Source organism: Sus scrofa, chromosome 7 (assembly GCF_054392235.1).
Source record: "Sus scrofa isolate SSC_HxYL_T2T_F1_AM1 chromosome 7, Sscrofa_HxYL_maternal_Yorkshire_Landrace_v2.0, whole genome shotgun sequence".
Lineage (NCBI taxonomy): Eukaryota > Metazoa > Chordata > Mammalia > Artiodactyla > Suidae > Sus > Sus scrofa.
This window is the reverse complement of record NC_139389.1, coordinates 33,499,892-33,517,064: the sequence shown is the minus strand read 5'-3', so window position 1 is coordinate 33,517,064 and position 17,173 is coordinate 33,499,892. Positions and strand designations below refer to the sequence as shown.

The following is a 17,173-nucleotide window of genomic DNA, read 5'->3' as shown; positions in this document are numbered from 1 at the left end:
TGGCAACGCCGGATCCTTAACCCACTGAGCAAGGCCAGCGATTGAACCCAAAACCTCATGGTTCCTAGTCGGATTGTTTCTGCTGCGCCACGATGGGAACTCCCCTTTTCTTTTTTCCTTTTTTTTTTTTTTTTTCCGCTTGGGTAATTCTTATCTCTTCAAGGGAAGAGAGGGGAAAGTTTCTCTTATCACTGTTCATTCTTTAAAAGTTAAATCTTTTAGAAGCCAATTTTGACTTTTGGTATTTTTGAAATTCAAAATTCCTTTCTCTTATTTCCCTGTCGTAATTTAAAAAGTGATGTTAAAATGAATGGATTTACTTCTTGGGTTTTGTATTTTTGTTCTAACAAATCTACCAAAGGCAGAGGGTATATATTACATTCACTGATACCTGAACTGGGGGGTGGGGTGGGGGTGGGTGACAGTGACCAAGAATGGGAACAAGAGGAAGAGAGAAATGCAAACCTTGGCTAAGACAGCAAAATATTTATTGCCAGTCTATACATGCTTCTCCTGTGTTACCGGGCATGAACCATAACCTGGGAAATGAGATTAAATGGGCCTGAAGCGCAAGAGACCATGGTCCTAGTCAGCCTTGAGATGAAAGACAGGAAAGAATTCAGTACAAAAACCTCATGAAGTGATTTATTGTTTCCATGTACATATTAGTTTAGGGTCACTGAGGGATCAGGTAGCCGAGTGGGATATCTCAGAGATCCCGTAACAGGTAACAACTGAGAAAAGAAAAAGACCTAGAAGGTCAGGAAGAGGATTCCAAGGGCATATGAATTCTGAGATGACACAGCACCTTAAGTTCCAGAGAAGAGGTGAGAAGAAGAATGTAGGAAGAGAGAAGGTATATGATGAATTTGGCCAGAAAATAGTTCTAGGTCGTTGAGCACATCCACTCTTCAGCTCTTGTAGGCGGGCAGTGCTCCTGCAATAGGACAGACATGAGATCGGAGGGTCCTTGTGGGCTTCTGTGCTACCATCACGCTGTTTCCCAATTCTCCTACAACTTCTCAACATTTGTGTGTACAGCCTCCTCCCACTTTCCTTCCTCCTGTACTGTGTCTCTGGTTCTGACAAATCTGAATCCTTACCTTCCCTTCTGGAGTGTGACTCACAAGGACCCTTGGTGTCTAGAGGGACCACCTGAGCGCAGGCCTTGAATGATGAAGACAGTGCCCACCACGATGCCCACAAGGCCCACGATCAATCCCAGGGCGCAGACCACAGTCTCTGTCAGCTCTGACATGGGGGCTGGAATCTCAGGTTCTGCAAAAGTGAGGTTGTAGAAGTCAGAACACAGAGCGTTTCTGTGCACATAAGTGGGATGGGGTGAGGAGGGGTTGGTCCTGCAGACTTGGGGCAAGGGGCTTAGGAAGGAGAATGAGTTCGAACATTAGAAAGTCTTGAAGTGTGAAGTTTAGAGCCCTGAGGATAGGGGATAACAGACAGGGTGTTCTGGACTTGACAGAGAAACAAAGGTTCCAAAAGGGGTGGAACTCGTCCATACCCCAGTGTTTCAGAAGTGGCTTATCCAGGCCCCAGTGCTCCACTTTGCAGTCATAAAAATCATCATCAGAAGGGAGGAAGGTGAGATAACTGATCTTGAGGAAGGAATGATCATTTTTGGAGAGGAAGCTGGTCTCAGAAAAACCTTTGACAGAGTGCCCGTTCTTCAACCACGTGATGTTGATCACAGGAGGAAAGATGCTGTCCACATGACAGATGAGGGTGTTGGGCTGACCCAGTATCACTGGAGACTTGGAAAACACAGTCACCTCAGGAACCTCTGTGGTGAGAAAACAGCACTGATTTGAAATGGGAACAGCTCTGCCCTGAGTTCTGCGTTGTGTCCTGGAGGAGCCCTCCCACCAATGTTCCCCAGTCTGATGGCGCAAGAGCTCTTGTTTCCCTTCTGCTCAGGGCCTCTGCTTTGTCCCTGTCCCCTTCTTTTTGAGGACCCGGCTGTTGAGGACCCGGGACCTCTCCTTGAAAGATTCAAAAATTGTGATATGGGAGTTATGGGAGAAGAGATCTTTGCATTATATGGAGATACGTGATGGGTAAGACGGGAGAGGATGAAGGTCCAGCAATCTCCATGGGAAAATCTGGAGGCTCCTTGGAAAGGAGAGAGTTTTATAAAGGGGTGAGGGGTCTCTATCCCTAGGGAAGAAGGGAGAGGGGCCTGATGTGAACGGGTAGATTCTGTAAAGAAAGGCAGAAACACATACTATTGACAGCCGCGGTGTTGTTGGAGCGTTTAGTCACAATGTTCAAGTTATGTTTTAACGTAGCTATGTTCCTCAGTGCACCCTGCGGGTCAAAACTTGTAAATTCACTAAACAGAGGCAGCCGCCAGACAGTCTCCTTCTTCTCCAGGTCCACGTAGAATTGCTCGTCGCCATCAAATTCATGGGTATAATAGCCTCTGGGACCGTAAGACTGGTAGACATTTAAGCCATAGGAGGCAACATGGTCGGCTAGGTCGGGGTCAGCATGAAGGTAGACAACAAAGGGAGAGAAAAGAACCTCATTAAACAAAGTGACAAGAGAACTTTACTTTCAAATATCAGGGGCTTCATCTGTGGCACAGTCTCTAGATAAAATCCCCAGCACCTGCTTCCTCCCCCACTTAGTGCTGGTAGTTGTCCAGTCAGTTAAAAGGCCCTGAAGCGAAGCCTCCTTATCTTCTTCTTCTTCTTCTTCTTCTTTTTTTCTTTTTGGGGCTACACCTGCAGCATGTTGAAGTTCCCTGGGTTAGGGGTTGAGTTGGAGCAGTGGCTGCCAGCCTACACCACAGCCACAGCAACACTGGGTCCCAGCAGCATCTGCAATCTATGCTGAAGCTCGTGGCAACACCAGATCCTTCACCCACTGAGGGAGGCCAGGGGTTGAACCTTCATCCTCATGGACTCTATGTTGGCTTCTTAACCCACTGAACCACAACGGGAACTCCTACAATGAATCGTCTGGATTTCCTTTTTCAGAAACGAATATCTGCAATTATTCTTTTCATCTGGTACTTGCCCTGGGCTGCCAACTGTTGATAAAGAACATCATGGTGTTGGGTCAAGTGGAACTAAATTCCCTTGTACAGTTTTAGTCCTGCTCAGCAAGGGTCCTTTTGCTTTCCTGCACCATTTTCTTTCTGCCACTAAACTGTGCCCCCTCTAGGGGTCAGAAACTGTGTCTTTTACCTTTGAATCTCCTAAATTTATTTTATTTTATTTTATTTATTTATTTTATTTGTTTTACATATTAGTGTTTTTATTTTTATTTTTTCCATCATGCCTGGTTTACAGTGTTCTGTCAATTTTCTACCGTACAGCATGGTGACCCAGTCACACACACATATACACATTTTTTTTCTCACATTATCATGCTCCATCATAAGTGACTAGATATAGTTCCCAGTACTATCCCAGCAGGATCTCATGGCTTATCCACTCCTTGGAAGGGCTCTGGATAAGGCAATAGTTTGCCTTTGGAATTAACCCCAAATTCCCAGTCCATCCCACTCCCTCTCCTAAATTTAGCTTGCTGTGTGTTCAAAAATGTGTACTGAATGGGAATTGCTGTCTTAAGAATCACAGATGCAGAGGCAGCAGAACTATATGAAAGTCAGAATCAGTGGTGACCAGAGAGGCATTATGATTTGTGAGCCCTAAGCATCGTTGCTTTTGTGAGTCCCTTCTTTTATAAAAATATTAAAAATTGTATTTGACCATATTGATGCAAAGACAATATAATTCAGGTAGGATTAAAAATTATAACATTTTCCCCTACCCTAAATGGTTCTTTTTTCTTCTAATTTTAAAAAAGAAAAAACATTTTTTATTGGACCTTGCAAGCATTGCAGATCCCTGGCGCTGTCCCTATAGTACTTAACATGTAAGTCAAGCATGACCAGGGCACTCTGGTGTGACACTGAAGAAGGAAATTTCAGAAGGGCTCTGGATAAGCAGGTGAAAATTTTACTACTACCAAACAAAATTAGAATGGGAGCAGCCATGGCTAAGAAAGTCGTTGAAGATTAGAGTAACCTTCATTTCACGTCCCCTCTGAACCATTTGGCTTTTCCACTTTGGTTTTTACAAACTCATGCTTCTTGTCTGTAAAATAACAGAGATATGAGCCAGGGATGGATCCTGGAAGGAAAGGAGGATAAAGGAAGGTATGAAGAGAGAGAAGAAAGAGGTGGACAGCAAAGGCCAAAGATTCTAAGAGATTACACAAACACCCTGTGCTTAATCAGTTACCCTCTTACCAGTCTTCATTAGATTAACTGAAAGGGAATTTGGGCTGGCAATTTGAGAAAGATATAATTTTTAAAAAATTGATTATTTTTTTCATCTTTTTGCCATTTCTAGGGCCACTGCCATGGCATATGGAGGCTCCCAGGCTAGGGGTCGAATCGGAGCTGTGGCCACCAGCCTACGCCAGAGCCACAGCAACGCAGGATCTGAACCACATCTGAGAGCTACACCACAGCTCACGGCAACGCCGGATCCTTAACCCACTGAACAAGGCCAGGGATTGAACCCGCAACCTCATGGTTCCTAGTCAGGTTCATTAACCACTGAGCCACAATGGGAACCCCTAAAAATTAATTTTTTAATTGAAGTACAGCTGATGTACAATATTATACACTGCTGGTGTACAATATAGTGATTCACTGTGAATTTTATTACATTTATAGTTGCACAACGATCATCACAACCAAATTTTATAGCATGTCCGCCCTAAAAGTTTTTAAAGTTTATACTCCACTTATAATTATTATAAAATATTGGTTATATTTCCTATGTTGTACAATATATCCTTGTAGCTGATGTTATACATAATAGTTTGTACCTCTTAATCCTCTGCTCTTATATTGTCCCCCCCCACCACTGGTAATCACTGGTTCATTCTCTATATTTGAGTCTGTTTCGTTTTTCTTATAGTCACTAGTTTGTTGTAGTTTTTAGATCCTACATACAAGAGATATCACAGTATTTGTCTATCTCTGTCTGACTTATTTCACTGAGCGTAACACCTTCCAAGTCCATCCCTGTTGTTGCAAATGGCAAAATTTCAGAGAATGATGTAATTTTATTCACCAAATATTTCATCATAAAGTTCTCATTTTAAAATAAAAATGAAGATGCTCTCTGCTTTGTCATTGAAAAAAATTTATAAAATTAAACCTGGGATAACAATTAAAAAATAAGAATAATCATTGCAATTTATGTGTCTTCATGACTCAGAAAGCATTTCTACATACCTATTTTATTTGATTATTTGTGAGGTGCCACATACGAGGTAACAGATTAAGTGAGGACCATGTGGTAAAATGACGGGTATAAAGGCTTGCTTACCCCTCCCCACCTGTGCCAGGTTCCGGAATGAAAATGTATGTAAATCTGAGACTGATGGAGTTCGCGTCGTGGCTCTGGTTAACGAATCTGACTAGGAACTATGAGGTTGCAGGTTCCATCCTTGGCCTTGCTCAGTGGGTTAAGGATCCGGCGCTGCTGTGAGTTGTGGTGTAGGCTGCAGATGCGGCTCGGATCCTGCGTTGCTGTGGCTGTGGTGTAGGCTGGTGGCTACAGCTCTGATTCGACCCCTAGCCTGGGAACCTCCATATACCGCGGGAGTGGCCCAAGAAATGGCAAAAGACAAACAAACAAACAAAAAACTGAGACTGAGAAAAGGACACCCCTCTTTATATCTACATAGTATACATAATTCACGGAACTATTTCATTCAAGAAAAACTGCAGGAAAAATATATATAAAGCTCCAAAAGTTGTTCAGAGAAATTTGAGAGCAAAGGTTCATGAAGTTTTGGCAACATCACATTGACTTGGGAGACACCTCTAATCTTTGGAGCGATCATGGATGAATGCCCTAGAACCCCCTCAGGACATCGTCGCAGGCTCCAGTATCAGAAGTACAATAATATCCTGGGCGAACTCTGCAATGGCAGAGGTAGCAGAGAGAGTGGGTTGGGACTCTGGTTTCCTGCCGGAAATAACTGTAAGTTTTAGGTTTGCTTACTATTGAGAAGGCTTTGGGACGTCTCTACGACTTTTATGCCAGAGTCTATCTGCCCCCCACCCCGCCTCCTGTTCCCCCCACTCTAGTCCCCACGTCCCTCGGCTTTGCACTCACCCGCAATGTCTTCACCTCCACAGGCGCTCATCACGGCGGTCAGGGCGAGGGCCCCCCACATCAGAACTCGGCCTGGGACCATGCTCTTCTCAAGGTGGTCTCAGCTCTTGCTCTTCGGAGTTGTAGAGCAATGATGAGGATGGAGCTGAGAAAGAACTCTAAAGACACCCAAAGCCCAGCTGCCAGGTCAGGTTTTGGCCAATCAGAAACTTCCCCTATGATGACACCTCTGTTGCCAGTTGAAGACTTTGTTTGAAGAGGCCTGGAAGGGGTTGGGAAATCCCCCGGTTCTGAGGCCGCCTCCTCTCAGACTAGAGCTGAGGGGACTCTCAGTGAAAGGAGGGAGGGGATGAAATGAGAATCATCTCGGAGGTGTGTATGCCTGCCACGGACAAGCGGGGCGGGAATTTCTGAGCTGTCTCATGGATAGATGAGGCCAACACTAATAATTTGTCCAACCATATTTCCTGAGTTACAGCTTCCGGGAACACTCCTGAGGTGACCCCCCTCTGGCAGGCACTACCCCCCCAAGCCCCTTTGCCTGGCCTCCACATGTGGGTTTGCTGCGTTTCTTTTTGCTTCTCTAGTGCACATGGAATTCTTTAAATATTGAGTTAACTCATCTACCTAGGGAATTTCTGTTGGTGGTAACCAAGGAATATCTTTTCTTTTTCTCTTTTTATAAATCCAGTTGAGTAAGTTTTCTTTCTCCCACAAGCTCCAATATTTGCACCCAGGGCAATAAAAGGACTTGAAATATCATGTAGTGCTGCCTAACATAACTGCATCGTCTTTCATCTGAATTTTTCTCCCTGGCTTGAGTATTCTTCCTTCTCTGTGTTTTAATCTAAAGTAAAAGGAATTTGGGGGACATTGATTATATTAAAAAGCTCTGACTGTAGCTTGCTCTATGACTTAAACATTTTTTTTTTTTTTTGATTTTAAGAATGTCTTAACAGGAGTTCCCGTCGTGGCGCAGTGGTTAACGAATCCGACTAGGAACCATGAGGTTGCGGGTTCGGTCCCTGCCCTTGCTCAGTGGGTTAACGATCCGGCGTTGCTGTGAGCTGTGGTGTAGGTTGCAGACGTGGCTCGGATCCCGCGTTGCTGTGGCTCTGGCGTAGGCCGGTGGCTACAGCTCTGATTCAACCCCTAGCCTGGGAACCTCCATATGCCGCCGGAGCTGCCCAAGAAATAGCAACAACAACAACAACAACAAGACAAAAAAAAAAAAAAAAAAAAAAAAAAAAAGAATGTCTTAACAGGAATTCCCATCAATGGTTAATGAACCTGACTAGTAAACATGAGGTTGTGGGTTCGATCCCTGGCCTCACTCAGTGGGTTAAGGATCCGGCGTTGCCATGAGCTGTGGTGTAGGTTTCAGAGGCGGCTTGGATCCTGCCTTGCTGTGGCTGTGGTGTAGGCCGGTGGCTACAGCTCTGATTTGACCCTTGGCCTGGGAGCCTCCATATGCCGAGGATGCAGTCCTAGGGAGACAAAAGACAAAAGACAACAAAAAAAAAAAAAAAGAAAAAAAAAAAAAGAAAAAGGAATGTCTTAACAGAACACTGTAAATCAACTATACTTCAATTAAAAAAAATTTTTAAATTTAAGAATGTCAAGTGCACAAGACATAATCCAAGGAATTGTTGTGACTTAGAAAATTGTTTTACTTCCACTTACCTACTAGGTATTTTAATATTATTTATCCCGCTGCATGAAAATTCCAGATAATTATGAGGGATCAGGGATTGAGCTGAAGTTAAAAGCAGTTTTTATTTTACTTAAAAAATTTTTAAAAATGTTTTGTCTTTTGTCTTTTTAGGGATGCATATGGAGGTTCCCAGGCTAGGCGTCGAATCAGAGCTGTAGCTGCTGGCCTACACCATAGCCGCAACAACACAGGATGTGAGCCGAGTCTGGCAACACAGCTCATGGCAACGCCTGATCCTTAACCCACTGAGCAAGGCCAGGGATGGAACCCGTGTCCTCATGGATACTGGTTGGGTTTGTTAATCATTGAGCCATGATGGGAACACCTCGAAAGCAGTTTTTAGAGGGAAACTTTTTTTTTTCCCAGAAAAATCAACTTTCTCAGTGCTGTGGAAGCCACATGTTCATGGGGATTCCACTTAGAATCAATCCTCCTGTCCCTGTTAGATGGCCCCCAGTTTCTGAACACTGTCTTACCTCACAGTGACAAAGACTGTAAAAAAAGGGTGAGATAGAAAAAGCCAGGGCATCTGGGAACTTCCTGTACTCACAACTAGGTTTTGTTATTTTCTTGCTGAACATAAGCAATGCCATAAGGAGCATTAGACAGCTGTTCTGTGACCATGATGGATTAAAACAGAAAACAAGGTCATTCCGTAATCACGTTTCAACACAGAAAAAACGATATCCAAACCATGAAAAGATCAAGCATACTTCCCTCCTGGATAATATGAGTGACCTCTACTTCTTTATAATTATAGCTTAACCTCTGTGTCATTTTCCTTCCTTCTAGGTAAGATTTATTAAGATGTTTGATTATAGAATTACCCCACTACCCAATTCCTGAGAGAGTCTATTTAAGAATAAATTCTCTCTTTCTTAAATCCTCCTCAAAATCATCGAACACAAGCCCAGACACTGTAATAGTTTTATGTGTTGCATGTTTCTGTGCTTTTTTTCCTGGGTCAGAACTTACCTGCTTTGTATCTTGTAGAAAGGTAAATGGGACAAAAATCTTTCTTGACGATGCTTCAGAATTTCACCTATTAGTATATAGGTAAAACAAATTGATTAATATAGTTAAAATATTAACTCAAATTCGGAAGGCGGGGTGTCAAACACGCAGGACCAGAACTGCATCTTGGATGGGAAGCTGGAGGGCCAGTCTCAGACCTCACATCCTGTGGGATGAAGGATAAGTCCAAGTGGGACAGTGTCACCAACATAGAGATGTAAGACGAGCTCTCTGGCTTTAATCTGACTCTACGTCTCTCCTTTTTCTTCTGTCACACAATGGACCTTGTTCTGGTCGCTTCTGTTTTCAGGTAATAATTTTAACATAAGGTAAAATTATGAGGGAATTAAACTCAGGTAGAGGAATGGTGTACCACTTCGACAAAAGCTAATTTGTTACCTTGTCTGAAAGAAAAAGATCCTTTTCATAAATTAATGGTGAAATGAAATTTGCAGATTAAAATATTAGCCTGTCCAATGATTTTCTTAAAAATCATTAATTTCCAGCAATTGATTTAATGCCTAAAATTGTCAACATAAATGGAACGGACTATGTCATTATACCTTACATCTTTTGGTGTCCTCTAGGAAATTATTTACATAGAACTTACGTTACTTTTTTTTCTTCTTTTTTTTTTTTAGGGCTGTACCCATGGCATTTGGAAGTACCCAGCCTAGGGGTCAAATTGAAGCTACAGCCGCCAGCTTATGCCACAGCCACAGTAACGCGGGCTCTGAGCCTGTCTGTGACCTACGCCACAGCTCATGGCAATGCCAGATCCTTAACCCACTGAGTGAGGCCAGGGATCGAACTTGCATCCGGATGGATACTAGTCGGATTCGTTTCCGCTGCTCCACAACAGGAAAACCGAACTTATGTTACTTTTAATTAAAAAGTATGATGTTCTCTAAGAATGTGTGCATCTTCAAATTTTTTAGTTCTGGCTTTCAACTATTTTGCCCTGATACAACTTTGGTGAGGTCTTACTAAAAACGCCAAGCCTCCACCATCTTGCAGTAATTAAAATGCTTCACGGCATTTTAACAGCAGAGTCTAGAGTAGTAAAAAGAAGATGGACTTTGTTGTTGTCTTTACTATGTCTTTTTGGTTTTTTTTAGAGCCTCACCCGTGGCATATGGAGATTCCCAGGTGAGGGGTCCGATCGGAGCTGTAGTCACCGGCCTACGCCACAGCCTCGGCAACATGGGATCCGAGTGGCATCTGTGACCTACACCACAGCTCATGGCTACGCCGGATCCTTAATCCACTGAGCGAGGCCAGGGATCGAACCCAAGTCCTCATGGATGCTAGTCAGGTTTGTTAACCGCTGGGCCATGATGGGAACTCCAAGAAGGTGGACTTTGTAATCAAATGAGTAAATGTTCAACAATGCTTTCAGTTTTATCAGCTGAATCATCTTGGGCAAGGGATTCAAAATACGTGAGCCTTATGGTACTTCACTATAGAAATCGGATGAAAACTATTACATGATAATTAATACGGACAAAAATAAATAAATAAATATAAATGATAAGTTTTAAATATAGCCCAGTACTTGGCACATAGCAAGTATTCACATACGAAAGCAACTATATAATGACAAATACCAACCATGCCCAGGTGAGGGACAGCCTATGGCTTTTCTCTCACTGTTCCAACCTTCTCCCCATGGCAGTCTAGGTATGTGGGAGCATAGGAGTCACAGAAGAATACGAGGGCTCTATGAAATAGAATTTTTTTGAAGAGGGTTATTATCAGTCACATTTTAATGTAGCAAACAACTCCAAACTACACTAACTTTAAACAAGGTTTTAGTATTTTCTCAGGCTGCTCTAAGACAACAGGTTGTGTTAGGTCTCTTTGGGCAGTTGCATCTGGGCCAGGTTGGCTGTGTTCAGATGCTCGTGTATTTGTGGTGTCCTTTGGTTTATCTGGGACAGCTGGGGTTTTCTTCATTTGGGTTCACCATCCAATAGGTTGGCTGAGGCTTCCTCACTGGGTGCTGGAAGGCTCCCTTGCACAAGAGAGAGATGGCAGGGCTTCTGCCCAAATTTAGACTTACAACCTTACTTCCTCTAAGTTCTACTGGCCAGAGCAAGTCACAGCCCTGGCTCAAGTCAAGAGCTGGTGTTAACAGACTGTGTTTCTTAATGGGATGGAGCGGTACAGAATCTGTGGTTTGTTTTAATTTACCACAAATGTCCTCCAACTTTTACGTTTATAGAAGTGAGTTTGAATATGGGGATTGGAGTTCTTCCATATAAGAGATGAATTCCACCCATCCACCTACTAAATTTTACTTTATCCCCATTGAAGGTGCAGCATGCTGTTCTCAAAGGAGATTTGAACTCAGAGCTTTTGAATGGCTCTATGGACTAGGTGCTATGATTTGTTCTTACAAATAATGTTTTGGAGGTTTCCAAAGAAAAATATAGAAACTTGGAGAATTTTAAGTGATCTTTGTCAGGTCACCAAGCACGCTCTGAGGCAAAGACCTGTGGACTGATAAAGGTAATGACATGGATGGGCCTTGCAAAGGTAATTATTCTGTTTTTCAGTCTATATCTGTGCCTCCAACAACTCTTATGTGTGTGAACACATTACTTTCTTAGCGAAACTATTCCTTAGCAATTTTTCACTGAAAAACCTGAAAAATTGCCTCCACATCCAGATCTACTCTCACCATAGCTTGGGAGAGCACGTCAGCTAAACTGAATAGGTTATTTGATGAGGATGGTGTGTTAGGATTATAGTATATGATCAATGAATGCTTGTTGAATTGAATGTAAGCTCTTAATTCATCTGAATCAGGTTACAAAACTGACTGCCTGGAAACAGATGATGCTTTTCATGTCCAGTGGTGATTGGTTCTCTTTCCAGGAATTCTCCCATCCTCATGTACTTACTGTGAACATTAGTTGTTCAAAAATATTTACTTAGCATTAGTCAATAAAGCAAATAAAAAAAGAATGTAAATGATAACTTCAGGAGTTTCTGTTGTGGCTCAGTGGATTAAAAACCCGACATAGTGTCTGTTGGTGAGAATGCGGGTTCCAATCCCTTGTCTTACTCACTGGGTTAAGGATTTGGTGTTGCCACAAGCTGCCATATAGGTCACAGATGTGGCTTGGGATCTGGTGTTGCTGTGGGCCTGGCTGCAACCCTGATTTGACCCCTAGCCCAGCTCAGGTGTGCAGCCCTAAAAAGAAAAATAAAAAAAAAAAGAAAAACCTCAAATGCATTTGTTTTTTTTAAATTACAATTTTTTAAGTTTATGTCAATACATACAATTTGCTAGAAATTTTAAAATTGTGATTTTTCAAAATTTAAAAGTACAAATGATAATATAGGTAGAATTCTAATGTTTTAATTACTGATAATATTAGGGAAAAGAAATCTACATGTATGTGAAGTTTGGCAATTTTGAAAAATATGTCAAACCAAAGAAATATCTTATAAAATTGTAGTTACAACAATAGAACTGATTACATATTATTCTTACTGGAGTATTTCTCTAGAACTATTTGAAATGTAAGCCCAGGTAGTTGATTTTTCTTTTTTGTAATGCAAATGCCTGACTATCTCCCATGATCGCCAGAGCCTCCACTTCAAAGAAGACTAGGTTGAATTTGTCAGCCAAAGGTCTAGATAAGGAGCCAGGGCCCCCCACTGTGATATTTTCATTGCTTAAGGATTTAGTTGATTGATTGATCGATTGATTGAATTTATTTTTTTTCCCATTGTACAGCATGGGGACCAAGTTACACATACATGTATACATACTTTTTCCTCCCATTGTTGTGCTGTGATATAAGTATCTAGACATAGTTCTCAATGCTACACAGCAGGATCTCATTGTAAATCCATTCCAAGAGCAATAATTTGCGTCCATTAACCCCAAGCTCCCGATCCCTTTCACTCCCTCCCTCCCCCCCCCCGCCCGCCCCTCGGGCAGCCACAAGTCTATTCTCCAAGTCCATGATTTTCTTTTCTGTGGAAACATTCATTTGTGCAGTATATTAGATTCCAGTTATAAGTGATATCATATGGTATTTATCTTTCTCTTTCTGACTTATTTCACTCAGTATGAGAGTCTCAAGTTCCATCCATGTTGCTGCAAATGGCATTATGTCATTCTTTTTTATGGCTGAGTAGTATTCCATTGTGTATATATACCACATCTTCCTAATCCATTTGTCTGTCAATAGGCATTTGGGTTGTTTCCAGCTCTTGGCTATTGTGAATAGAGCTGCAATGAACATGCCTGTGAATGTGTCTTTTTTAAGGAAAGTTTTATCTGGATATATGCCCAAGAAGATTGCTGGGTCATATGGTAGTTCTATGTATAGATTTCTAAGGTACCTCCATACTGTTCTCCATAGTGGCTGTACCAGCTTACATTCCCACCAACAGTGCAGGAGGGTTCCCTTTTCTCCACAGCCCCTCCAGCTCTTGTTATTTGTAGACTTATTAATGGTGTTCATTCTGGCTGGTATGAGGTGGTATCTCATGGTAGTTTTGATTTGCATTTCTCTAATAATCAGGGATGTTGAGCATTTTTTTCATGTGCTTGTTGGCCATCTGTATATCTTTCTTGGAGAATGGTCTATTCAGGTCTTTTGCCCATTTTTCCTTTGGGTGGTTGGCTTTTTTGCTGTTGAGTTGTATAAGTTGCTTCTATATTCTAGAGATTAAGCCCTTGTCCACAGCAAATATAATACTCAATGGAGAAAAATTGAAAGCCTTCTCACTCAAATCTGGAACAAGACACGGATGCCCACTCTCATCACTGCTATTCAATATAGTTTTGGAAGTCCTAGCCACAGCAAATAGACAAACAAAAGAAATAAAAGGCATCCAAATAGGAAGAGAAGCGATAAAACTGTCACTGTATGCCAGACAACATGATACTATACATGGATTTAGTTGATTTAGATAACTGACTCCCCACCTTCTCTTCCTGTGCCTTAATTCCCACTCTGATTTTAAAAATTCGCCAATAAAGAGTAAACCTGAAAAATCTTAGTTTTGCAATCTGGCTAAAAGCAGAACCCCAGCTCTCTCTCTCTCTTTGCAACCTCACTGTGTGGCTCCAGGTGTGTCATGTCATTTCCAGGACCTGTAGGTAATAAACCTTGTCTTTTTCCATTCCTATGGTTATTGCTGAGGATGTCTTGCAATCACATTAAGAATCACAAGGGCTGGTCCAGCCACAGCATTGCTTATTGATAGGCTGAGACTGGCACAAAGCACTATCCCATTAAAAAAGATTGGTCAGGGTCAGTCTTGCAACTGGAGAGAGGGCAGAGGGTGATAAGGGCTTGATAGGGCTTAGAAGGTGCCCTGGAGGGAGAGAGTTAGGAGGCAGGTATCTAGACATCGTTCATTTGGCCTCTCCTCTCTGCCTGTGTGCTTGAGGGAGTCAGTCACCAAGGTGCAGGAATATTGGAGTCCATGGAATTTTCCCAGTCTTTCATAAAATGAAGTTAGTTCTTCATGTGGTAGAAATAGGACATCACACGGAAAGCCGAGTTTGTGCAAAGAAATGAAGAGTCCTGGCAATAGCATAAATGAAGATAAATGGAAAAATCATTTTTTCTTTTTCTCTTTTTTTAAAGAAGTTTCTTAACCTCAGAACTATTGACGTTTTGAGAAAGACATTGAAAGATGACATAAATGGAAAGACAGCTCATGTTCATGGGTTGGAAGAATTAATATTGTTAAAATCTCCGTATTAGCCAGAAGCATTTATAGATTGAAAGCAATCCCCATCAGAATACTAGTGGCATTCTTCACACAAACAAATAAAATTCCTAAAATTTGTGTGGAACCATAAAAGACCCTGAATAGCCAAAGCAATCCTGAGAAAGAAGAACAAAGCTTCAGGTATCACACCTCCTGATCTCAAACTATACTACAAGCCTCTAGCAATAAAAACAGTATGGTACTGGTAGAAAAAATAGACATATGGAGCAGTGGAACAGAGTAGAGGGTCCAGAATTAAACTTCTACATAAATGGTCAACTAATATTTGTCAAGGGATCCCAGATCATCCAAAGGGGAAAGAATAGACGCTTCAACAAAATGCTGGGAAAACTGGACAAACATGTGCAGAAGAATGAAATTCATAAAAATTAACTAAAAATGGATCAAAGTCTTAAACATAAAAGATTGTTTTTTAAAAATACTGGTTAATTGTACTTCATGAAAATTGAAAACTTAGGAAACCCCACTTAAAAAATCTAAATGCAAGCTACATACTAGGGGAAAATACTTGCATCACATATCTGATAAAAAACTGTATCTGGACAGTATCAAGGATTCTGATAATGTAATAAATGGACAAAGAAGCCAATAAAAATAAAAAGAAAAATATTTCATAAAAGACTATGTGAGTTGCCAGCACAGGCATGACAAATGTTCAACATGTTTAGTCATGGGGATAAGCAATTGGTATTGTCCTTGTCCCAAAGCAACACACAATAGATTCCCCTCTTGAATAGAGTCGATCAGTAGCTTTGAGTTTCAGGAAGAGACAAATTAGGGAGAGGGTTTGTTGAGATGTTATTTTTAGCTTTTTGGAGGTAGACCTTGTGATTGGGCTGTCTGGGTACCTCAGCCTCAGGTCAAGATGCTGCTCCTTCTGTCCTTTCCTGTAATTCTGCTCTTGACACTGCATCTGCACTAACACTAGATACTTCACTCTTTGTGTTTCTTGATGGATTCACTGGGGTGCCAAAGCCTGTACCTCGGGGTTCTTCCTTCCCATCTGATTATGAAGCAAAGACATACCCATTTTTATGGTGTTAGTGCAGTGATTCTCAACCCTGGCTGGGTATAAGGATCCCCTGCGAGATTTTATTTTATTATTTTTTTAAATTTTATTTATTTATTTTTGTCTTTTCTAGGGCTGAACCCTTGGCATATGGAGGTTCTCAGGCTAGAGGTCTAACGCTACAGCCACAGTAACATGGCATCTGAGCCGCATCTGCGACCTACACCACAGCTCATGGCAATGCCAGATCCTTAACCCACTGAGCGAGGCCAGGGATCAAACTCGCAACCTCATGGTTCCTAGTCGGATTCGTTAACCACTAAGCCACGACGGGAACTCCCACCCTGCGAGATTTTAAAATTCGCTTAGGCTCTGCTCTTGGTTATCCCCATTTAATGGGCAGGGGATGAGGGCTAGACGTATAGGTGATTCTTTCGTACAGCTCCCTTTGAGACCACTGCTCTGAAGCAGGGTTTCTAGAACTTTATTGTACATCTGAATCATCTGGGGATACGGTTAAAATGCAGATTCTTATTCACTAGATCTAGATGGTTCCTGAGATTTGGCATTTCTAACGAATGCCCCAAAGCTACAGATCACTTTCAGGGGCAAGGCTCCAGAACAGGATTTCCAGTACTGTTTTATTTAATTAAATTTTTGTTTTAAACATTTATTTTATTAAAATTATTCTTGGGGGCAGGATAATTCCTGGCTGTTGGGGGGGGGGCTGTCTTGTGCATTGTGGAAAGTTTAGCAGCACTCCTTGCAGAGCTCTACCCATTAGATGGTGGCGAAAACCAAAAATGCCTCCCATAGGGTATTCCCGCTGTGGCACAGCTGGTTAAGGATCAGGTGCTGTCTCTGCTGTGGCTGGGGTTCCCATTCCCTGCCCAGCACAGTGGGTTAAGGATTCTGCCTTGTGATGGCTGTCACAGCTGCAGCTGTGACTCAGATTCAATCCCTGGCCCGTCAACTTCCATATGCCGCGTGAAAAAAAAAAAAAAAGCCTCCAGCGTTACCAAATATCCTTCTGGCAGGGGGTGGGGGAGACTGCCTTTGACTGAGAACCATTGTTCTACACTACTAGTTTCCCAGGTTTGCTGGATCCTGGCATCACCTGGGAAGACTTAAAGATACTGATGTTTGGTTTTATCATAGATCTTGAATTAATTGATCTAGGGTGCACCTGGGCAGCACACACTGAATCTCCTTTGGAGAGTGGGAACTCCAGGGTGTTCTTCTATTTCGACTTTCTTAAGAGGAGATTCGTGGAGGGATTTACTGGTGGTGGCTTACAGCAGATGATATTTCTAGTTTGCCGAGTGATATTTGATATTCAAAGCATATTAAGCTTCTTTTATCCAATGCTTCACTGCATCAAAGCTGTTTACTACTTCGAGCTCCCTCCTCATAATGGATAAGGTAGATACTCTGGTGTTGATTAATGGAAGAAATAAGTACCAGCTACAGTCTCTGGTCAAGAATGTACACAGGTTTGGATCACCC

General features: G+C 42.0%; 1 protein-coding gene across 2 annotated transcripts; it reads right to left on the bottom strand.

The window, feature by feature from the left end:
- Nucleotides 1-471: 471 nt before the first annotated feature.
- SLA-DQA1 (MHC class II histocompatibility antigen SLA-DQA) lies at nucleotides 472-6,287 on the bottom strand. 2 transcript variants are annotated; one of them, NM_001130224.1, is given in 5 exon segments: nucleotides 472-937; nucleotides 1,104-1,278; nucleotides 1,520-1,798; nucleotides 2,241-2,489; nucleotides 6,165-6,287. In NM_001130224.1, coding segments are annotated over 4 exon segments (765 nt in total). In that variant the 5' UTR covers nucleotides 6,247-6,287; the 3' UTR covers nucleotides 472-937; nucleotides 1,104-1,123.
- Between the last annotated feature and the right edge of the window lie 10,886 nt (nucleotides 6,288-17,173).